Source organism: Nomascus leucogenys, chromosome 25 (genome assembly GCF_006542625.1).
Source record: "Nomascus leucogenys isolate Asia chromosome 25, Asia_NLE_v1, whole genome shotgun sequence".
NCBI classification, from domain to species: domain Eukaryota; kingdom Metazoa; phylum Chordata; class Mammalia; order Primates; family Hylobatidae; genus Nomascus; species Nomascus leucogenys.
In genome coordinates, this window is record NC_044405.1 from 30,638,777 (window position 1) to 30,663,144 (window position 24,368).

General features: G+C 49.6%; 1 protein-coding gene across 14 annotated transcripts in view; it reads left to right on the forward strand.

The window, feature by feature from the left end:
- The window catches only part of LOC115833149 (poly(rC)-binding protein 3-like), a 259,877-nt gene that overhangs the window by 186,736 nt on the left and 48,773 nt on the right, over positions 1 to 24,368 (forward strand). For 8 of the 14 annotated variants that reach the window (XM_030806215.1, XM_030806216.1, XM_030806214.1 and 5 more), the window contains one exon: positions 5,806 to 5,940. In XM_030806215.1, the coding sequence (XP_030662075.1) occupies positions 5,931 to 5,940 (10 nt within the window). In that variant the 5' untranslated portion in view covers positions 5,806 to 5,930. Of the gene's footprint in view, positions 1 to 3,942; positions 4,210 to 5,805; positions 5,941 to 16,762; positions 19,552 to 24,368 lie in introns of those variants that run through there. The other 6 variants (XM_030806211.1, XM_030806212.1, XM_030806222.1 and 3 more) reach the window with 5 other exon arrangements.

Genomic DNA, 24,368 nt, shown 5'->3' on the forward strand with positions numbered 1-24,368 from the left:
CGAGGTGAGGGAGCCCTGGGGTCACATTCTCCACCCTCCCTCCAGTATTGTCACAGCCGCAGGACACCTGCCAGGGTAGAATTCAGTGTGGCTGGAGGATTTTGTGTGGCAGAAGTAATGGATATGGTAGGCAGGCTGGTCTCCCCACTCCTCTGTGAGCACTGTGTGTTGGTGCTCCCTGCCGATGGTGCTCCCTGCAGCATGGCTCCATGCGTACCGCAAAGGCTGGGCTCCCCACTCCTCTATGAGCATTGTGTGTCAGTGCCCCCTGCAGCATGGTTCCACGCGCACCACAAGGGCAGCGTGGCTTCCTCATCTTAGACGTGACAGAACGGAGATAGTTCTGGATGTTAGCCCACAAAAGTGGCAACGTTAGGGTCCAAACTCTGGTACATATGAAACCATGGTTCTTCTTTCTTCCTCTCCAGGCAGATTCATAAGAAGAAGACTGGTCTGAGTTTATATACATATATATAAAGTATACACACGCATATATATATACAAGCTTTATATACATATATAAAGTTTATATATGCTTTATTTTTATATATAGTTTTATATATACAGTATATATATATATATATATATATATATGCTTTATTTAAGGTTGAAAAAAATTTTGCGTTCATCAGAAGCTTCCTTTTATGAATTCTTAGACTTTTTTACTGGGTACCCCAGAGATTTAAGGTATCAGCTTGAATATCTTCTAAACTCTTCTCCATAAAAGGACCATACCTGGATTCCCAAGGAGTCCACCTACGGAGGGGTCACCGACAGTTCTGCTCTCTTATGCCTTTTGTTAATCTTAACCAGCCTTGGTTAGCAAGGGGCACCTGCCACCAGATGATTTCTTACCAAGTCATGGTTTCCTGTCTGAAGCGGTTGCCCTGATGCTGAGAGGCATGAGGAGAATGTTACAGAGAGACAGCACGCTGCCTTGTGATTGTCTGAGGTTTGAAACCTTCTGGTGAAGCTGAAGCCATTTCTTAAGAGCCTGGATAATGTTGTGAGCTGCTTAAACACCCGTGTGCACAAGTGTGTAAGTGTGTGCCTTTGCATTGTGTATGCATGTGAGCTGCTTAAGCACCTGTATCCACACATGTGTGCCTTTGCCGTGTGTATGCATGTGAGCTGCTTAAGCACCTGTGTCCACACATGTGTGAGTGTGTGCCTTTGCCTGTGTATGCATGTGTGTGAGCTGCTTAAGCACCTGTGTCCACACATGTGTGAGTGTGTGCCTTTGCCTGTGTATGCATGTGTGTGAGCTGCTTAAGCACCCGTATGCACACGTTTGTGAGTGTGTGCCTTTGCCATGTGTATGCATGTGTGTAGTTTGCAGCTGAGTGCACTGCTTTTGTCTGGACTGAGCCCAGGAGGGAATGTGACACCCTTAGGGTCCTTGCCTTTGAAGCTGATCTGTTGTGGCAGCCAGTTCAGCATGTTCAGCAAGATGTTAAAGCCATTGCTCTGCTGTAACTCCCGGGGTCTCACAGCCAGAGCAGGCCAGAGGTGAGGAAGGGGATCCCACGCCGCCTTCATCTCCCCCGTCTCCTTGCCTTCCTAAACAGCTATGTTTCCCACCGAAAAGGGGGCTGCCGAGCATTTCCTCATGGAGATTCCATCTCGCTTGTATCCAGCTCCCCCAGGGGCCTGCTCTCAGGCTCCCCCGGGCGGGCGTGTGCATGAGGGTGGAAGAGGCGGGTCACTGCAGGAACGTGTCGTTCTGTCACGTCACTCTCCCAGTGTCTGGTCTCATGGGGTTCCTTACCAATTTAGGGACTTATTAGGGAGATATCTAGAACTATATTGATATACATCATGAACCAGTTCCCCTTAGGTGTTTCTAAAATGATATAAATTACCAAGGAAATAGCCTTTGGTTAAAGTTCATTATTTTCTGGTCTTGCATTGTTAGCATAGACTGCTGTCTGCTGGCTGTGCCATTTCTATTTCATGTAACTTACTGAGGTTTTCTTTGTGCCCTAATACAAGCTAGTTTTTTGTTTTTTTTTTTTACTGAATGTTTCAAGTATGTTTAAGAAGAAAATATAATCTCTATTATTGGAGTACAAAGATTGATGTAATGTCCCTAAGACCTACCTCCTGTTATTAGCTCTCTTTCATGTTGAGTTATTTTTTTTCTTTTTTTTTTTTGAGACAGAGTCTCGCTGTGTTCCCCAGGTTGGAGTGCAGTGGCGCAATCTCAGCTCACTGCAAGCTCCGCCTCCTGGGTTCACGCCATTCTCCTGCCTCAGCCTCCCGAGTTGCTGGGACTACAGGCTCCCGCCACCACGCCCGGCTAATTTTTTGTATTTTTAGTAGAAATGGGGTTTCACCGTGTTAGCCAAGATGGTCTCGATCTCCTGACCTCGTGATCCGCCCATCCCGGCCTCCCATGTTGAGTTATTTTTGACCCCTTACCTTGCCATGGCTGACAGTCGTGTGTTAATGATTGCTATTCTTATGTTTCTGATTCTTTCCCCAACACCTATAGTTTCTGCATTATAAAGCCAGCTTCTGTGTTTGGGGGTTCTAGTAGAAATTTTAACTCATATGGCTTCGCTGTGCACTGGGTCCTCTGGCATCAAGAAATGCCCTTCTTGGTCTTGCTTCCTGCTTTGAGGTGAGGCTGGACCTTGTCTGACAGGCAGATTGCAATCCCTGCTCTTCAGCCTGGTGCATTGGCCTCACGTGCTTCTGCTCATTCCTTGACATTTAGCCTTTTCAAATCACTTGGCAATTGTCATGTCTCTTGTGTAAAGCAGAGCTGGCTTTGTGAGCCAAGTGGAAACTTTTCACAGGGCCAAAACCATTTACATTTACTCATGTGTTGCTAGGACCGGTATGTCCAGTCCCAACTGCCACATAACTTGCTCGTGTATTTAATGTGTGTGTCATGTTTTATTTATTGTGCATCTTTTTATTTTTTAAATGTGGTTTGTGTCTTTGCTTTTTTTTTCTATTGTTTCTGGCATTTAGGAAGGTCTATGTTTTGTCCTGCTGGCTACTGTTACAATAACACCTCTCATTGCCCCTTAGTCCCTTGTTTCTTCCTCTGACCTCTTTATTTTGGCTTGTCTGGTGGGATTCTTTTCTCCCACCTATTTTTCATGCTTCAGTCTATGAGCTTATTCTACATTCCTTTTTTTCTGATTCATCTACCTCTGATTTATTTGCTGTATTTTTACTTTTGCAGAACAGCATGCTTCCCAATAAGAAGCTGTTTCACACCCCACCTCCATCCTTATCCTCACTTCCTGTTTTAGTCTGTGCTCAACAGATTTGTTATTTTTGTTTATGTCAAGTTTCCCAGTGGTCTCTTGGCTTGAGGGAGATTCTTTTGTAGTAGGTTTGGGCCTGGAAACACAGTGTTCATTGAGTTCTTAGCTATTTAAAACTATTTCTCTAGAGCTTTAATTTTGGACAGTTTGGCTGACATAAAATCCTTTGGTCACACTTTATTTTTACTTGAGTTTATGAAAATAATTGCTCCACTGTTCACTTACCTTGTACATTGCAGTCAGGAAGTCTGATCCCCAGCTGATTTTCTTTCCTTTGTGAATGAGCTGGTCTTTTTGCCTGGAGTCCCAAAGAATTTTCTCTTTCATTTGTAATCATTACCGGGGAGTGCCTTCAGGGCCACCGTTCTGGGTCAGTTTGTTCAAGTACACGATGAGCCTTTCAACTTGTCGATTATTTTTTTCCTAAGAACGCTTCTAGGATTTTAAGTATTAGGTCTGTTTCGTAGTTTTGCTTTTCTTTTTTGGGAACTCCAGTCTGTGTTAGTTGGGTCTTTGTTGGCCTGGGCTCAGTATCTGGCAGCTTCTCTGCGCGTCTCTCACCTCTTGGTGGGCCTCATGTTCTCTTTATGTTCTCAGTCCTCCTGCAGTGTTCCTTATGCAGTAAGGAGCCAGTAGAGGGTGTCCAGGTGGCATCTCGAACAAAGGATTGGACAAAACACACAAACGAAGCAAGGAAAGCAAAAGCAGGGATTTATTGCGAACAAAAGTACACGCCATGGTGTGGGAGCAGCCTGACCATCGGGGCTCAGGAGCTTACAGAATTTTCTGGGGTTTCAATACTCTAGAGGTTTCCCACTGGTTACTTGGCGAGTATTCTATGAAAATGAAGAGAATGAAGTCAGAGTCATTTACTTAGAATGCACCCTACTGTAGATGGAGAGGATGCTACTTGGAGTATGTGCTCTGTGTAAGTGGAGAGGAGGATGCATATGAAGTTACAAAGGGTAAATGCTGTGAACGGAGAGGGTGAAGTGCAGTTAGTTGCAAAGCCGTTCACATCCCTGTCATTGCTGAGGAGCTTTCATTTGATTTAGTTCCAGGAAGTCAGCCTGGATGGATCAGCCTCCTTCCGTTGTCCTGCCTCACACTCAGCTGAATCTCTCTCTCTTTTGGTACCTTGTAACTTAGTCTCATTTCTAGGCTAATTGTGTCATTCTCTTTCATTTATTTCCTGGGTTAAATTAATTCTCATTTCACAGTTTCTTGTTTTAACTGTGCATTTGTGTTCCTGGTGTTTTTAGTGTTTCATTTCTGTTTCTCAGCTTTTACTCATTTTGCTTTGGACTGCATCGCTGGGTGGGAGTTCTGAGTTCCATTAGCTGAAGAAGTTTTAGTGCCCACACCCCGTTTTCCTCTCTCAGAGCCATGATGGACTTCAGGAGTGTCTGTGACTTGGAGAACATCATTTACCCAAAGGGATTTTGCATGCCTTTTTTCTATTTATTTTAAAAGCACTTGGATTTTCCTGCACTAGCAGTAACAGGTGTTTCTAGCTGGGAACGGACGTGCCGAGGGACACGGGTGGTTTACCAGGTTTCTTTGTCCAATAGCATCCTTTTTTGTTGGTCAGCAAAAACGTAGGTTCTTTTTAGAAAAAAACTGAATGGTGCATTTGGAGATGGATTAAATCTGTGTCTTCTTATGCCTTGCTATGCTTTTATTTCTGTAGGAAACTGAATTTCTACTCTTTCCATCCTTCCTTCCCTTTTTCTCCCAAGGTTCCAAATATGCCTTTTTTTTTTTTTTTTTTTTTTTTTTTTTGAGACGGAGTCTCACCCACTCTGTCACACTCAGGCTGCAGTGCAGTGGCGCAATCTCAGCTCACTGCAACCCTGGCCTCCCGGGTTCAAGCAATTCTCCTGCCTCAGCCTCCGGAGTAGCTGGGATTACAGGTGCCCGCCACCCCCCTGGCTAATTTTTTGTATTTTGGTAGAGATGGGGGTTTCACCATGTTGCCCAGGCTGGCCTCAAACTCCTGACCTTAAGTGATCCTCCCGTCTTGGCCTCCCAAAGTGCTGGGATTACAGGCATGAGCCACCACGTCCAACCTCAAGTGTGCCTTTTTTTTCCAAGTCTCTCCTCTAAGACCATGCTGAAATTGAAGAAATTAGATGAAATTTGTTCACTATCAGTGAAATTAGAAAACCAGCAATGTGTTTAAATTAATATATAATTTAATAAATGTTTTTTTAAAATCAGTGTCGATATAAGGAAATACATAAGTAAGTGCAGTTTTATCAAAACATTTCATGTAGACGTCTCACTTGTGAAGTGGAAGCCTGCCTTTGGGTTGAGTCACCTCATTTGGGGTGTTGGGGGGAAGAGCCCCAGGGGGAGCGCTCGCTGGCACTCCGTCTACACACTCACACCGTGCCTTGTACTCGAATGCTGAAGAGGTGCTGACTGCTGTGTTGAAGGCAAGAGGCAGTTGCGTTGAAGCCCAGTGCTGGCGGACAGGCCCTGCACCGGTGCGCTCACACAGCCCTGTGTTTTTGTGTTTTAGGTTGGTGGGCTCCACGACAAAAGCCAACCCTTCTGTAAATCACCTGCTGTGGTTATGATGCTCGGAGTTCAATACGTCTGAACCTTTGCTGTCTATGGATCTGCTCTAAACCTTATAGCCTGCTTATGGGGGAAGGTGAGTTACTGTCTTTTGTTTGCATGTTTGTTTGTTTACCAAGAGTGTATATAACAAAGTTAGACTTAACCTTGACAAATGAAATCTGTTTGAAGTGACACAGTGCTGTATTTCACCCTGCTTCAGTCCATGATGTGCCCTGAAGACTATTCTGTATATGACTTTGGGAAATTGGGGATCTCTGCTTTTGGTAGCAGTGAACTGGTTGTGGTTGAACACCTTTGGGTCCAGTGCCAGGCCAGGTGGTTCTCGCACAGCCTTCTGGCTCTGCCCTGGAGCCAGCCCCAAGAAGCCAAGGAGGCACAGGTTTCAGGAATGAAGGACAAGAAGGCTGTGCTGGGGGCTGAAGATCGTCCTGAGGTGTTTGGAAAGAGTAGGTAATGAGAGCATCAGGAGTGGGGGTGCTGTTTTGGTGGTCTGGTGATACCCTGCAGACATTAGTGCCTGTGGCTTGAGCTGTTACCATGAACTTCTGTTGATACAATTGCAAGGAAAGTTGGATGAATGAGCAGTTGTATTTGGAGCTTTTAACACATCCCTCCAAGAAGGTGGTCAACAAAAAGTAAGCTGGAGTATTAATATCTTAAGCAATATAATAAATAAGTTTGAGCTGTTAGGTATATTTTGAACTCTACATGTTACTTTCTAAGCATACAGAGAACATGTACAGTACTAGGATGTGTACAGGCGAAGTCTGTCTGTAACATAGGATGTATGTGTACAGGTGAAATCTGTCTATAACACAGCATGTGGAGAGCATAAGGCAATTATACTGGAAATTAATAGTAAAGGAATAGCTTATGTAAATAATATGCTATAAAAAACTCTTGTTAGAAATAAAATCATAAAAGAAATAAAAGAACTTTAGGGCTGAGTGATTATGAAGCGGTATACGTCCAAATTAGCATGACATAGCTAAAGCAGTGCTTAGAAGGACATTTGTAGCTATAAACACGTGTTACGAAACATGAAAAATTAACTCAAGAGGCTGAAAAAAGAGCAAGGGAGAAAGCCCAAGGATCCATAAGGCAGAAATCAGTGAAATAGAGAGCACAGAAAAACAGAAAATTCACAGCCCTAAAAGCTGTTTTGTGTTTTAGAGTCAATAGTTAGATCTCTGGTTAAAGAAAGTGGAAGGGCTGGGCTCGGTGGCTCACACCTGTAATCCCAGCACTTTGGGAGGCCAAGGTGGGTGGATCAAGAGGTCAGGAGTTCGAGACCAGCCTGGCCCATGTGGTGAAACCCCGTCTCTACTAAAATACAAAAATTAGCCGGGTGTGGTGATGCGTGCTGTAATCCCAGCTACTCGGGAGGCTGAGGCAGGAGAATTGTTTGAACCCGGGAGGAGGAGGTTGTAGTGAGCCAAGATTGTGCCCTGGCGCTCCAGCCTGGGCCATGGAGTGAGACTCTGTCTAAAAAAAAAGAAAGAAAGTGAAGGGATGATACTGGTGACAGTCGATGGAACAGAATATAGGAAGGAGTGAATGAGTGAATAAATAAAAATAAATATGGATGGATAGATAGATAGATAAAGAAATAACCATAGATACAGCCAAGAAGAAAAGTTGAGTACTGTGGGAAACCATATGCTAACACATTTGAAAAGGTAGGTGAAATTGATAACTTCCTGGGAAAATAGTGCCAAAACAGACTTGAGAAGAAATAGAGAACTTGGATAAGCCAACAATACTAAAGAAATTTAAGTGACAATCAAAGACTTCCATTCAAAAAAAGTTCTCAGACACATTTTTATGGGTGAATTGTACCTAACTTTAAGGAACACTTGATTTCTAACTTACACAGATTGTTTCAGAAAATAGATAATAAAGCTCCCCAGCCCTGAGGCTAGGAAGAAGAGAGGCTGGTCCATAGCTACGAAGTTACAGTTAGACAGGAGGAGTAAATTCTGGTGTTCTGTTAACAATAGGGTGACTATAGCTAATAATAATGTGTCTGTCCAGATAGCTGGAAGACAAGATTTTGAATGTTATCACAAAATCATAAATGCTTACAGTGATCGATATGCTAATTTCCCTGGTTTGATCATCATATAATGTATACATGTATTGAAACCTCATACTGTATCCTGTAAATATGTGCAACTATTATGCGTCAATTATAAATAAAGCTTTACAAAAGCTGATGGCTTCAAAGGTCAAGGCAAGGAATGTGGCCTGGAAAAGACAAGAGAGTATTTCCCCAAAGCCTTCAGAAGGAACACAGCCCTGCAGCCACCCTGATTTTTGTTCAGAAGGAACACAGCCCTGCAGCCACCCTGATTTTTGTTCAGAAGGAACACAGCCCTGCAGCCACCCTGACTTTCGTTCAGAAGGCACACAGCCCTGCAGCCACGCTGATTTTCGTTCAGAAGGAACACAGCCCTGCAGCCACCCTGACTTTCATTCAGAAGGCACACAGCCCTGCAGCCACGCTGATTTTTGTTCAGAAGGAACACAGCCCTGCAGCCACCCTGACTTTTGTTCAGAAGGCACATGGCCCTGCAGCCACGCTGATTTTCGTTCAGAAGGCACACAGCGCTGCAGCCACCCTGACTTTCGTTCAGAAAGAACACAGCCCTGCAGACACCCTGACTTTTGTCCAGAAGGAACACAGCCCTGCAGACACCCTGACTTTTGTTCAGAAGGAACACAGCCCTCCAGACACCCTGACTTCTGTCCAGAAGGAACACAGCCCTGCAGACACCCTGACTTTTGTTCAGAAGGAACACAGCCCTCCAGACACCCTGACTTCTGTCCAGAAGGAACACAGCCCTCCAGACACCCTGACTTTTGTGCAGAAGGCACACAGCCCTCCAGACACCCTGACTTTTGTTCAGAAGGAACACAGCCCTCCAGACACCCTGACATTTGTGCAGAAGGCACACAGCCCTGCAAGCACCCTCACTTTTGTCCAGAAGGAACACAGCCCTCCAGACACCCTGACTTTTGTGCAGAAGGAACACAGCCCTGCAAACACCCTGACTTGTCTAGTGAGATCTGATTCAGACCTCTGACTTCTGGAAATCGAAGATAATAAATTGTGATGTAATTTGTAACATCAGCAATAGGAAATTAATACAGTAACTTTTATAGAAAAATGGGTGAAGGATCTGAAAGTTTACAGAAGAAGAAGTACAAAAGGCTGGTGAAGAGATGTGCAAACTCACTTCTTGTCTGAGAGATGCAAAGTAACATGGCGTGTACCCTTCCCACAGCTGAGACCAGCAGGAGCGGGCAGTGGACTCACACCAGGCATTGGAGCAGATGCGGAAAGTGCACGTGCCACTGGCCAGAGGGGGTGGGCTGGCATGTCTTCTCCAGAGCCTGCTGTGACCTGGCGTGCTGTCCTGCATCTCTGTGGTGACAAAATCTCCACGGGGTCATGGAGACAGATGCACACAGCATCTCCTTGTTGTGCTCCGTGGATGTCGGGGTCAAAGGTGACCTCAGTGCCCCTGCCTAGAAGAGTGAAAACCTAACTGTGGCAGAAGCCAGATGCCGTGGGTTGGATGTGCCAATGGCCCTTAAAGGCAGGGCTGGCGTTACTGATGCAGGGTGTACAAGTTCTTGGCGTTTTGAAAAAATAATTGGACAAAACACACAAACAAAGCAAGGAAAGAATGAAGCAGTGAGAGCAGAGATTTACTGAAAATGAGCAGTCCACAGGGTGGGAGCAGCCCCAGCAAGCAGCTCACGGGCCCCAGTGACAGAATTTTCTGGGGTTTCAATACCCTCTGCAGGTTTCCACTGGTTACTTGGTGTACACCCCATGTGAATGGAAAGGGTGTTGCTGTCATGGCTGAAGTGTTTGCATTTGGTTTAGTTCTAGGAAGACCTTAGGTTTCTTCCCTGCAGGCCCTGTTCTCCTGCCTCACTGGGTTAAAAAGCTAAGAAACGTGAGTGGTGTTAAACCATTCTGCCTGTGTGAGTACAGACGTATGCAAAGGAAATTAAATACACATATACTTTGCAAGAGCGTATGTGAGTAAGAGTCAGGCACTCGGTATTTTGGAATGGGCTCCTGCGTGGTGGCAGGTGGTGGTGAGAAGGGCCGGTGAGAATAAAAAGGAGCCGACGATACGGGGCAGGAGCCGCTCCCAGGAAGCGGTGGTGCCGACGTGTCATAAACTGGTATCTGCATCTCAGCCTCTGTGCACGAGGCTAGGAAGAGAAAAGATTTCCAAAAAGGTAAGAGTGGGGAAAAAAAAAAAACAAGCAAAGAAACACAAAGAGCAGCATCCTTTTGAAGTCGGGCCTGGGAGAGAGATGGAAGGGGTGGGATGAGGCCTCCAGTTTCACAGCTCAGTAACCTGGGCCCTGAGAGGCTGTGCGGTTTGTTCCATGCAAGGGCCAGCCTGGACTTGCAGGCTCAAATACAACTCCTCATGCCCTGCATGTGTGTCAGCTACCACAAATGCTTTTTTAAAATTTATTTTTGTTTTTATTTTTAGTTGTGGTAAAATGTACATAACATAGAATTTTCCATCTTAACTGTTTTTTAGCATACAGTTCAGGGATATGCTGGGCAGCCATCACCACCATTATCTCTGGAACTTTCTCAACTTTTTGAACTGAATCTCTGTCCCCATTAAACCTTCCCTTCCCCAGCCTCTGGCACCCAGCATCCTACTCTCTGTCTCTAGGAATCTGACTGCTCTAGGGACCGCTACATGTGGAATTATATGGCATTTGTCTGTTTGTAACTGGCTTATTTCTTTTAGCCTAATGTCTTCAGAGTTCATCTACACTGTGGCATGTGTGAGAATGTCCTTCCTTTTGAAAGCTGACTGATATCGCGTTGTATGTAAAGACTGCAGCCATCAATGGACAGGAAGGCTTCACCCGCTTGGCTGTTAGGAGCGGTGCCCTTGTGTGTGCCTATCTCAAGTATTTTATTCTTTATGATGCTATTGTAAATAGAATTGTTTTCTTAATTTCCCTTTTGGATTGTTCACTGTGAGTAGAAGATGCTCTTTGATGAGACTGAAATGAAGCTGGGTGTGGGCTCTGGGTGGGTTGAGCAAGCACTCTGAGCCTCTGCCCCACAGAATGCAGTGGTCTGAGAAGTAAGTAGCAGGAGTGCTGGAGGAAATGGAAACTTACAATCTCTCCTGCCTGAGTTCACGGCAGGCTGAAACCCAGAAGCTGACAGAAAGCTGACAGACAGCTTCAGGAGGAGCCTCTGGGAACAGTTCAAAGAGCAGGAAACGGGACCCCGATGCCCAGGGAAGTGGGGGCGCACCCTGGGTTTCAGTCTCCTCCCTATTCTCTCACATCTAGACCCTAGGCAGCCTTACGGCGACAATAGTGGTGGCAGGAATGGCCAAGGGGGTCCTCAGGGGCCCCTAGGCTCTACCACAGAGGGAGGGAGCCTTCCTCTCCAAGTCTGGCAGCGATACCCAAGTGGCGTGATCCCCCAGTGCCTTCTCTCTCTGTGCTTTCCCACAGCTGATCCCGGAGGAGTGCACCTGGGAAGCCAGTGCAGAGAGCTGGAGCTTCCCAACTGCAGGAGGGAAAAGAGGAATCCTGGGATGTGGGAGGCACAGGGAGGCCAGCGCAGACGCAGGCTCGGGAAGCCCACGGAGAGGGCTGGGCAGTCTCCCACATTCACCCCCAGCTTCACAGACACACATCCGCCCTCAAACAGCCCATCACAGAACTTGAGAAGCGCACCATGGAGTGGACTGCTGCCCAGTTCCCAGACCCCACCAGCACAGAGGGGGCATGCGTGGGAAGGCCTGGATAGCCCTGCAAAGACCCAAACAACCAACGTGGGAACCACACAGAGCCCCTTAGAGTTGAAGCCTGAACCCAGCCAGGCTGGTTGCCTCCTACATCTGAGATATAAATACTCTCTCTGGGATTTAAACGAGACCCAGGGCTGCCTCGGTACCCCGCCACCCTAGGTCCGTGCTGCAGGCCATGCACTGTGTGGGGTCAGGCCCACGTGTCTGTCTGCCTTCTGCCCAGGATCCAAGTGCCCGATGGCCTGAGGGCCGGACCCCACACAGGCACAGAACATGCTGCAGAAGTGACAGGCAGGTGGAACCCAGGGAGACAGAAAACCTCCTGCCAGGGAAGATGCTCGGCTTGGAGAGAGGACTAAACTGACCTTTTTCCTCTCTTGCCCAAATTCCTATCTAAGGAGCCTGGGGAGTCACACCCTACAAACCGTAACTTCTCATGAGACGGGTTTTATTTAACCCAATATAACGTGGCTTTTCAGTCTGACTGTGGCTTCACATCACATGACAGATAAAGTAGGAAATAGAAATATTTTACCCCAAAATATGTTTATTTGCCATATTTTGAAACGGGCCTCCAAAGCCATCTTTTGTAGGGGAAAATTTGCATCTGTAAAGAACCTGTATTAACATAACTGGATCTTTCCCCTTCCAGACCCTCCCAATCCTGAGGAGACTGGCTGAGAGTCTAGTGCCTTGTAAAGGTCTGAATAGGAAACATTTGCCATGTATTGCCTCTAAGGGCAGACACCTATGAGATTTCATCCACATAATAAGGACCCTGGTCTCCACAGCCCCTTCTCTTAACCCAGACACTCCTTCCTATTGATTCCAGGCCTTCAGATAGTAACTTAACTCATTCAACCAAGTACCCTTCAGAACATCTTTTAATTCATCTGATAGAGCTGGGATATTTGCCCTACCCACATCTCACATGGAAATGTGATCCCCAGTGTTGGAGGTGGGTCTGGGGGGAGGTGTTTGGGTTATGGGGGCAGCTTCCCCATGACGGCCTGGGCCATCCCCTGGTGATGACCGAGCTCTTGCCCCTGAGTTCACAGGAGACCTGGTTGTGTAAAAGTGTGTGGCACCCCCTCCCCTCCTGCTCTGCCCAGGTGACGTGCCTGCTCCTCTGCCTCCCGCCATGATTGCAAGTTTCCTGATGTCAAAGAAAAAAGTCCAACTCTGTAAAATATTTGAAGAGATTTATTCTGAGCCAAATCTGCGTGAACATGGCCTGTGACACAGCCCTCAGGAGGTCCTGAGAACATGTACCCGAGGCGGTCGGGTACAGCCTGGTTTTATTCACTTTAGGGAGGCATGAGACATCAATCAAATATATTTAACAAATACATTGGTTTGGTCCAGAAAGGTGGGACAACTCAAAGTGAGGGCTTCCAGGCTATCGGTAAATGTAAACATTTTCTGGTTGACGGGTGGTTGAGTTTGTCTAAAGACCTGGGATCATAGAAAGGAAATGCTCAGGTGAAGATAAAGCGTTGTGGAGACCAAGGTTCTTCTGAAGTCTCATAGGGGTTGTCCTTAGAGACAGTGGATGACAAATGCTTCCTATTCAGACCTTTAAAAGCTGCTAGACTCTCAGTTAATCTCTTCAGGACTGGGGGGGCCTGGAAGAAAAAGATCAAGCTATGTTAATAGAGATTCTTTACAGATGCAAATTTTCCCCCACAAAGGATGGCTTTGTAGGACCATCTCAAGATATGGCAAAGAAACATGTTTTGGGGTAAATTATTTTGTATTCCTTGTCTCATAATGTTATGCCAGGTTGGAAAGTAAGTCACGATATAGGGTTAAATAAAACCCATCTGATGAGAATTTATGGTTTGTAGAGCATGACTCCCCAGACCCCTTAGATGGGAAGATAGGCAAGATAAAAAAATCAGAATTGAGTCCTCATGGGAGGCACCTCTCCAGAAGCCGAGCAGATGCCATGCCGAGGCGCCTGTACAGCCTGCAGAACCCTGAGCCAGCTGAACCTCCTTTCTTTATAAATTAGCCAGCCTCAGGCATTCCTTTATGACAATGCAAGAACAGCCTAATACACCACATATAACCCCCCGCCTTTGAGCTGTCCTGCCTCTCTGGACCTCAAACCAGTGCACACCTCACTATATCTCCCTAAACCATATAAAACCAGGCTGCACCCAAAGCCACCCTGGGCACAAGTTCTTAGGTTCTCCTGAGGCTGTGCCTCGGCCATGGTCACTCACATTTGGCTCAGAGTAAATCTCTTCAATTATTATTTGCAGAGTTTAGCTCTTCTTGTTGACAGGAGCCAGCATCTACCAGTGACCAGAAAGCCTCAAGCCCTGGTGCTGGCTTCTCTGCCACTCTTGGACCTATGAGCCCTGGATGGGGACGGGGAAACAGGGCTGCCCCCCAGGGCCTTGCTCTCCAGTGTTGATGGAGGTGTCATGTGGGAGAGGCTCGCAGAGGGCAGGGGTGTTGGCTCCCCCAACAGCCAAGCCAGGCCTCCCCCATTCCCACACCCTTCCCACTGACTGCGCTCCTCAGACCCACCCTGCACTCCTGCCTTGCAGGCCATGCCCCAGGGAGCCTCATGGACCTCCCTCACCTCCCTCCAGTCTCTGACCTGTCAACCAAAATGGGATTGTGGCAGATCTTAATCCACTCAGAGGTTTATTTTGCCAAGGTTGAGGACTCGCCAGGGAAAGAGAGATAGAAGTTACTATAGGACCTGTTGCCTGGGCTTTTTCCGAAGAGACTTTTAGGACTTCCGTATTTGAAGGGGAAAAAGCTGGCGGGAGGCGGTAGAGGACCTGTCATGTACGCACGGTCTCTCCAAGAATCTGCATTTCCCATAAGGTGAAGTAAACCTGGAGCAGAGGAAGACATGCGTGGGTCTCGGGCTAGGCGGGGGAGGGACGGCTTCTGGTCTTGTCTTAGTCCTGTACCTGTGAACATAAGCTGTTTATTGACACTGTCAGGGTGAGAGTCAGCAGGACACTGCCTTAGGGTACAGACTGGGGCCCAGAGGGCATTTCCTTTTGGGCAGCTGGTGAGGGAGGCCCCTGGGGAGACTGGCAGCCTTCTATCTGCAGCTGTCTGCTTAGGACCAAAAGGAAGGCCACCTTTGCATGACTCTGTTCCCAAACTGAACTCCTCGTCATAGTGGGTTTGGGGTCCTGAGATTTTATTTTCCTTCCACAGTTCCCAGGTCCCCCTTCAGTGAGGTCTTCCTGACGGATGCTGATATGGTCTGGCTGTGTCCCCACCCAAATCTCATCTTGAATTGTAGCTCCCACAATTCCTACAGGTCATGGGAGGGACTCAGTGGGAGGTAAGTGAATCATGGGGGCGGGTCTTTCCCGTGCTGCTCTCGTGGTAGTGAGTAAGTCTCATGAGATCGGATGTTTTTCTAAAGCATAGTTCCTCTGCACGTGCCCTTTCTTGCCGGCCACCATGTAAGACATCCCTTTGCTCTTCCTGCGTCTTCCACCATGATTGTGAGGCCTCCCCAGCCATGTGGAACTATGAATCCATGAAACCTCTTTCCTTTATAAATTACACAGTCTCGGGTATGTCTGTATTACCAGCGTGAGAACAGATTAATACAGATGCCATATAAAACCCCAGTCCAGCCTTTCCAGCCTTGTCCACTGCCACCAGCTCCTGCTGCTTGTCTGCTCCTTCGTTGGTGTCGCCGTCCTTGAGACGTGAGTTCTGTGAACGCCCAGCGCTGTGCTGCGGTATCAGCAGGTCCCCGACCAGGAGCAGCTGGGCCAGGAGGGGCCGTGCAGCAGAGGTGGCCAGCGGGTCAGCCGGACCGGGAGGGGCCGTGCAGCAGAGGTGGCCAGCGGGTCAGGGTGCAAGGCCAGAGAGGGTTCTCTGAGAGAGAACTGCATCATATGGGGGTTCCCCTGCATGGCTATGCATCAGAAGCAGGGATGAATCCATTGCACACTTTCCCCATTTACTGCTTCAGAACCCCTGGGGAGGAAAACTCCCAGGTTGCCCAGGAAACTCCACAGTGGCCCTTGGGACCCTGAACAGCTGGCCTTCCACTGGCTGCCAGCTTCACCCTGGCTCCCTGCCTCTGCTCAGGGGAGGCCAGTCCTAACATGCGACATCTCCCCTCTTGGAGAAACCACTAGGCACGGCCGTCAGTGTGATGGGTGGGCGCTTGGCCCCGGGGAGGGCTCCACACTTGGCTGGGCACCTCCCTCTCCAGGGCCTGTTCCAGCACCGAGTGGGCCTTCGGGGATCGTGCACCGTGAGCAGCACAGCTGGACCCCAGGTGAGGGCACTTCACCTCCCAGGCCTGGTCTCCACACCCGGGTCACAGAGAGACACATCAGCTGAGGAAGCAGGGCAGGCGGCCTCTTCCTTCAACACCTTTAACTTCCTTTAAATGGAGAAGCAGCTGTATTCACATACATGTACTAAATGTGAAATTTTCACAGCATCACCATTAGGTCTCTAATTTTATTACGTCGAAAGTTGCGTGTTGGCAGGAGTGACGTGGCTAACAGCAGTTAGGACTGTGCAGCTGACTTGGTTGACATTTCACACCATGTTGCGTCTGTGTTGAACACACAGCTGGGGCTGCAACTTACATGGCCTTTTATCCTCTTTCTACTGAAATGGTTCAAAAACAGAAGGGTTCCATGGAGAAATGGCAGATTCTGGGTGGGGAAGCACAGATGAGCCTGAGCACATGACAGCCCCAAGGCAGAAAACCCATCGCCCTGGAGGGACACCGAAGCCCACCTGAAAGAGCCTCTCATGGCCAACAGCAAAGATGGTGCGAGGCTGTGTGACGGCGCAGAGTAAAACAGGCACAATACAGACTGCGGGGGAGATGGACAGCCCTTCCTTATGCAGGCAGTTGCACACACGTGATGCAGCCGTGCCCCTCCGGCCGGCAGCGACCCCTCCTCTGAGCGTGGCCCTGGGAGCAGGATTGGTAGAGGAAACAGTGTGGCGAGGAGCAGCCCTTGGCAGCGACCCCTGTGGAGGTGCAGCACTCACCCTGGGTGCAGATGACTGGGGTCCACTCCGAGGCTGCTGGCAGTACCCCTCCGAGCAGGGCCGCTCTGTACCTCCCCTCGCCCTCACTGGGCTCTTGGCGGCATTGAGCCAGCGGCTCCTCCTGCCCATCCTGGGCCCTGTGGAGGCCCCTGCCCCAGTTCCCCTCCTGCCTCTGGGCTGCTCCTTCCTGGTCACACCCTCAGCTCCTCCCTTCACGAGCGCTGTGGCTTGGTGTGCAGCTGCCTCCATGCCTTCTCACCTCTGCCAGCACCCCCTCTCAGCTGCTGCCTGGTCAGCTTCCTTCTCCCCACCGCACACGGCAGGTGGGAAGGCCACTCACCCACAGCACCCACCTGGGCCTCAACACTGCTTGCAGCCACCCACCTTCCACCCCACTGGCAACCAGGCCCTGCCTGCCTGTTCTGCTTTGCCTTCCAGCAGGCTGTTTGTGACCACCACAGGCCCGCCCAAGCCAGACTCAATGCTCAGTGTCCAGTCCTCCCCCAGCCACCTGGGGCAACAGCCTGGGCCCTTGCCAGCCTGGGTCCCAGCCCCACCACCCAAGCTTTAGGGTCAGAGCATGCCTTGAGTGATTCTGCCATTGTTCTCCCCATCCGTAACAGGAACCCCACACCGAGAGCTGCTCAAGATTAAATTAGGCAGCAGTGCCAGATGCAGAGCGAGAGTTGTCTTAATGTGGCCACTGTATCCTCCTCCTCTTCTTCCCTGACCACTCCGTGTTCACAAGCTCAGTGCTTGCAGACAACACCGAGGGCAGAGCCTTTCCAGTGGAGAGGAATGGACTGGATGGCGCCAGCTGGGCCTGCTTCTCGCCCTCCACTTCAGCTTGTGCCTCCTTTGGCCCCAAAATTATAAGTACAGACTACAAGGAAATAAGAGAGAGACAGAACAGGATCCACCCAAAGGTCACGGTTTTAGTCCGTTTCTGCTGCTAGAACAAGATACCCAACACTGGGCAATTTATAAACAGAATCAATATATGGCTCACCATTACGGAGACTGGCAATCCAGGATCAAGACTCTAGCAGGTTTCACGCCTGAGAAGGGTCGGCCTGTCTGAGACAGCACCTTGAACGCTGCTTCCCCTGGAGGCCACGAACGCTGTGTCCCCGTGGTGGATGGGATGTGAGGGTAAAAAGGACCCTGCTAGTTTTCTTGAGCCTTTTTATGAGGCACTGATCCATTTCTGAGAGCAGAGTCTCGTGGCCTAATCACCTCCTGATACCATCGCACTGGGTCTTAAGTTTCAACATAGGAATTGGGGCGGGGGGGACACGTACATTTAAATCATAGCAACAATCATTACATTATTAGTTACTATAACAATTCAAAATACCTGGAATTATCAGTCATTGCAGATTTTTATGCATCAGAATAAATGCCTAAAAATGCACAAAATGCAATACTGTGGGGAATCTGCTCCCTTTTATGCAGACTTCAATATATTAACATAGAAAAATATTTCATATATAATAGTAAGCAAGAAAAACAAACATGGTTGGTTATGATTTTTGCTAAAAAGATATAAAAACACAGGCCTACTAGACAAAAGTCTGAATAGGCAGATCTCAAGATAACACATATCAACTGTGGTCCTTCTGGGTAATGATCAGTGACAGGTTTTTCTTTTGCATGTGCACATACTCTGTTTTTTTCTGTATGAACCTCCGATACTCATTATTTTAGCTTCTTTAATAAGCAATCGGCTGACTTTGCTTGGTCAGTAAGACATGCAGGACTCCACACTCTGTCTCTGTGCCTTGTCTGGCATCAGAAAGCTGCAAGCACATTGCCTGGGCCCCAGCAGGAGCCAGCTCAGCCTGTCCCCGATGAAACTGGGCCCTCTTCACAGCCCAGTGGCTTCTCTTTGCATTCACGTTTCACCTCTGCCCATTGTGTGTGCTTTTCCCATTACTGCCCCTGAGTCTTGTGTAACGTGGGATCAAGGTAAGAAGCTTGTAACAGAACAGAGGGTGACTTTCTCCTCTGTTCTGTGGCAGAAGTGCCCAGTTTGATGGGTGGAGCAGTGTGCATCCTGCACCTCCTCTCTTGGCCCCGAGTGCCTGGGCTGTGGGATCCTGGGCTAGGCCTTTCCACCCCACCTGCCCGGGGCACAGCTGGCATCAGAACCACATTTGAGGCTGCAGCTCGTCCACTCAGCTTTGCATGGGTCTTGCTTGTGGGGCAGACCTAGAACATCTCAGTCACAACAAAGAAGTAAACAGGGAAAGGAGGGAATTTCCAGTTTATGCTGTTTCAGGTACCTCCTCCTGGTGAGGAATAGCCTCATCCTAAAGTTCATGAGGACCTGCAAGAGCGTCGCCAGCCAAGCCCAGGTCAGCCCCGCTGTCCGGGTAGGGACCTGCTTTATGCCTACGCCGCCCATGGCAGACCGGCGGCAGCAGCAGCAAAAGCTCGTGTCTTAGGAGCTGTGTTGGGATTAATGCTGGGCCCTGGGGTTTCTGCCCCCACCCACCCCTTCCTATTCCAGGGGCTTAGCTGCTGCGGCCGTGTGTCCTGCAGGCTCGCCGGGCTGTTGAGTTGCCCCTGTTGGGGGAAGGGGGTATTGAAATGACAGCGCATGAGTGCTGGGTACACCCTCCAAGGGCATGAGGGGAGCTGGGCAAAAAGTGGGTCACATGTGCCTGGCCCATGTCACGCGGCTCCCGCCCGAGGCCAATGGGGTGGGCAGCCTCCCTCGGTGGAGAGCGAAGCACCACTCTCATTTTTCTCCGTTAGCGTCTCATCTTGTCTAAACGGGGAGAGTGGCCATCTGTCCGATACCCGCATCAAACCTGATCCTTCCCAGCCTCACAGAGCTGCTTTGTTCCGAGGTAAGGGATTGAGGGCCCTGGGTGAGCGGTCCATGGGCTGGACGGCTGGCTGAGACTGGCTTCGAGGGGAGTCCCAGGCGGTGTGGCAGGCAGAGTTTGTGCTTGGTTGACTGTCGGAGAAATGCCTAGAGGAACCGCATAGCCGTGCATGAGGCGTTACGATGAAAAAGCGGAAACTATGTTACATTTAAGCCCGTTCAGGTGATGAGGCTCCCGTCAGGCCTGCTGTTCCACTAACAGGGTTCCTTCCGAGGACCCATAGCAAGTGTTAATAATGTTCTTTACTAGTCGAGTGTTATTATTTGTGGAAACATAAACGTGGTTTTACAGATGTTTGTCAATCAGAGATACTGGATGTAGTGTGGGAGTGTGATTCTCTCACCTGTGCAAACACTGGTCACCGTCATGGGGCCAGACTTTTCAGTCTGATGAGTGCCTTCAATCCCTGCTTCTGTGGGTGAACGCTGGCCTCTGAAGTGAACAGGTGAGCGCGTCCCCGCCACTAGCGTGGGGCACTGTGAAGTCCAGCATCCGAGTGAGGCGGGATCATGGGTGCTGCCGATGGATGGAGAGCATGCACTTTTGCAGCTTGGTACTTAAAATGGGGAAGAACATGATTCTCTTAACCTCAGGAAGACCAGTGAGCAGGATTCCTGTGTGATGAAGCCATCAGGGAATGCATAATACTTTAAAATGTTCAGAAAACAATGCTGAGTTTTGCAGTTCATAAATCACAACAAAATTTTTTATTTTCACCTATTGTAAATGAACTAAAGTGTTCCCTTAGCTCAGGATCCTTCTGGTGAAGGTATTTTGGCAGTTGTGAGTACAATAGAGAGGGTTTGCAGTGTCTGTGTGGTGTGTCGACCATCACTGCCATGTTTAGACACATTTCCTGCTCCTGCTTGCATTTGCTCGGAAAAATGTTCCCAGAAATAGCTTGCCAGAGCCAAAGTCATAACAGAGTTTGATTTGGGTGTGTCCTATCAGCGAAATGGTTTTTCCTTTCAGAGATAAATATTTTAAATTTGTGTTTTAACTGGCTTTCCAGGCAAGTGGGTCTGTGACCAAGTTCATAGAAATAAATATGAACACTTTAGATTTTTAAAGTCTTCTACATTTTCGTTGTATCGAATAGCAGTTGTACCCTTGATAACAAAAAGAAGCCTTTCTCTGCATGAAAGTAATGCCTTTTGAAAACATTCTGCATTTAGGCTAATACCCAGTTCCCACCAACTACAGCCTTCAAATGAATCTCATGTAACATTTCTAAAGGACTGTTTCTTACCCACTGCCAATCTTGAGGAAAGGGAATTTTTCTCTCATTTCATTAAGATGGGGTAGAAGAATTTAATGTTTTTCATATTTGTGATTATAAATGCTTCTTTTATGCTTGGGGAAAGTCCCACTTATTTTGATGCCGTTTTTAACATTATCTCCATTTTTCTGCTCCACCTGACGTATGTCCCAAAACTTGGTTTAATGGGAGCAATTAGTCATCGTATGTGGTCAGAAGACAGGGAGATACTGCTGTAATGAGCACGCCTGCTCATGTTGAAAAAAATTACAAAATCGTAGCCCACCCCCAGTCGCCTTTAGGGGAGAATGCGTACCGCTATCTCCAGGAACAAAGCCCGCCCTGCGCGGCTAGTGCTACTGGATGGATATTCCTTCGCTTCTATCAGTAGACGATATCGCTGTTTCTGCAGAAATAACGAAATGGAATAATGCAGAAGCAACAAGGTGATGTCCCCTTTGTACTTCTCAGAAGAACCTCCATGCCTCCCACCCTGTCCGCCACTGAGTATCTCATGCAGTGGCGTGTCCTCTGGCACCAGGCAGGGACTGACGTTCTCCCTCACATTGGCCTCATTCCTCTGGGCCCTGACTCATTTGGGAACTGAAAGGGCTGTCGGTGGAGCTGGGTTTGAGGGTGGTCTTCCGCAAGGCCCTGCAGACGCCACACAGCCTTCTCTGTGTGTGGGGTGTGTGTTGTCACCAGGAGCTGTGGGCAGTGCTCAGAAAGCGGGAACTGGTGCTGCTTCTGCACGGCCAGGACCTCCGCAGGGCAGGCAGCTGTCTTGCAGAGACGTCAGGCGGGCTCGGGGTGTGTGCCCCCCACAGCCGGAGCCTCCCAAAGAGACATTTTCACCCCAGCTGAGGTGACTGAAGGGACTCAGGGCCACAGGCCGGATGCTGTGACAGGGTCTCCAGGAACCCCGCATGGACTCGACCATCTGTGGACAGAGCCAGCAGGCTTGGCCTGTCCTGCCGCACTGCAGCCAGCAGAATAGCAGTGGGCTTCCTTCTCCAAGCATGGGCTGTGGTGTTTCAATGAAATAGGACAAGTCAGTGGCTCTCCACGTATGACCCCTGGACCCCCCTTGCCATCACCTGAGAACCTTCTGGACCTTCTGGATCTGTAAATTCTCAGCTTTCCTCCCCACCAGACTATGTCAGGAGCACTGAGGTAGGGCCCAGCTGAGTGTCCACACCTTGCATCCAGGGTCAGGGGCACAGCCTGTGCTGTTCAATGAGCCATCAAGTCAGATATAAACCAGACAGACCTGTGGCCCAGTGACAGGAATTCCAGGTGCACAGGCCAGGGTTCTTATTGCAAGGAAATGACACAGGGCCTGCCCCATCTGCCCCAGTGCCGAGCAAAAGAGAGGCTCGTGGAACGTGAGAGGAGAAGGGGCTGTGGAGAAAATGTGGTCCTGCTTGCTCATGGTCAAGGTTAACAGGAACCCAAGACAGAGGCTGGGTGGGAGGGACGTTGTGGCAGAGGCTGTGAGGCCTCCAGGGGCTCAGGAGAAATGAAGGGTCTGTGTCTCTGGGGCAGGAACCAGCCACAGATGGCCTTAGGGGAGGAGAGGACCTGGCTGGGGAGGGGTCTGGTGGGAGGCGGGGGCGGCTGGGGCAATCCCAGAGAGGCTGAGGTGTTCAGGCTGGCCCCAGACGCACACGGGCGTGAAGCCTGTTCAGAAGCCAGCTCCTCACACCCTCTCCCCCTGCCAGAGGCTCCAGCACCCCCTCCCCCCTCCTCTCCCCTCCCTTCCCTGTGGTCCTCCTGCCCACCCCCACCCCCGTCCACATGTGCACCCTCACGGAGATGCGTGTACTAGGGCGGAGATCGGGGACTGTCATCAGAAGGACACAGGAAAGAAGGGAACAGGAATCCCATAACAGAACATTATCCGGCAGGAGTAATTAACACAGGCAGGACTGGAGGCTGGTTTTGTTTTGTTTTGCTTAAAAAACAGTGGTATTTAAATTAATGGGCATGGGAAGACTATTCAGTGAAAGACATCGGTCATTGAGGTATCTATTCAAAAACACGGTTTAGTACTCCGCCACACAGCGAACGCAACGCCACAGCAGCCATAGAAACGTGTGTTGCTGTTTAACGTGGTCTTTTTGGGGAGGGCATCCTAAGCAGAGCAGGCGTGGAAGGGAAGGTGACGGACGGAACGAAACGCGGGCACGCAACGGCCGCTGCGCCGGATCTGAGGCAGGGCCAGCCTGTGGGAGCAGCAACATCGCTCGCAGGACAGCGATGGGGCCCCCACGAATCAGCGTGAAAGCAGCAACCACCTAGAACGTACAGCTGCTAAGAAACAGAATACGGATGACCCGAAAGACTTCCCGATGGTAGTCACCAGCACACAGGACCTGGCACAGGCGTGCAGGCAGGGTGTGCCCCTACGGGGTCCCTGGCGCACCTGCTACCGGCACTCACTGCACGCGGAGGGTGCGGGCCATGAAGGTTATAAATGCAGATATCCTTCCACCAGCCAGTTCTCCTTCCAGGAATCTGCCATCCGACCCTTGCGTTGTGTACAGACATGGTCCAGGTGTTTGCAACGTGATTGTTTATCAGAGAGAGAGAAGGGAAACCTCCAGGCTGACTGTAGCTGCAGGAGCTCTGGGGCTGCGCCCATCGTGGAGACGGATAGCTGTCTCTCATGAACACAGGACAGCAAGTCTGGCTGCGGCCACAGAAGACTCGCCCTCCTGGACGCAGCGTCTTCCTTCCTCAGCCCCACACTTGAGGTGGCCAGTGCCATCCGCAGCAGAAGGGGCCAGCCGGGACCAGGCTCACGCCGTGGAATTCTGCTCTGTGGTAAGAGGAAGAGCGATAGCTGGAACCCAGCGCTGTCGCACACACAGCATGGATGAGTCTCAGAAATGTTACTTTGAGTCGAAAAGCTGGACACAAAAAGGTGCAAGCCAGATGGTGCTGAAGAGGCCGCAGGAGGCCGGCAGCCAGGGGGTCTGGCCCCTCACTCGGAGGCTCAGCCGGCAGCCAGGGGGTCTGGCCCCTCACTCGGAGGCTCAGCGGCCCCGTCTGCAATTAGTGGCCACACGGTGAGTGCCGAGTGGACATCAAGCCGTCACTTCAGACTCGTGCGCTTCACTGCCTGTCGGTTATGCCTGGGTTTTGAAATCAAGTCACAGAACACCTGGAATGTGGTGTTTACGCAGAACAACGCGGGGGCCTCGGAGGAGAGAGCCCAGGGACGGGCTCCTCCCGGTGTGGGCGCTCAGGGTTGCAGGGTGGCTTCCTCTGTCTGCACGGTTTTCAGAGCCCCAGGGTCCTGCCTGCCCGGCTGCATGGAGGCGGCCCACATCCTGCTCTGCCCCCCCGAATCTCAGCCTGAACAGCTTTGCTGGTGTTTGTGTTGACTTATTTGTTCTTTTGTTGTTGTTGTTTTAAAATGATTCCGATGCTGTTACAGTCAAATCTTTTAAAAGCCACAGGTCTGGGTGACCTATAAATGTGTGTTTCTGACTTCCTGCAGTTTAAATCGCCGCTG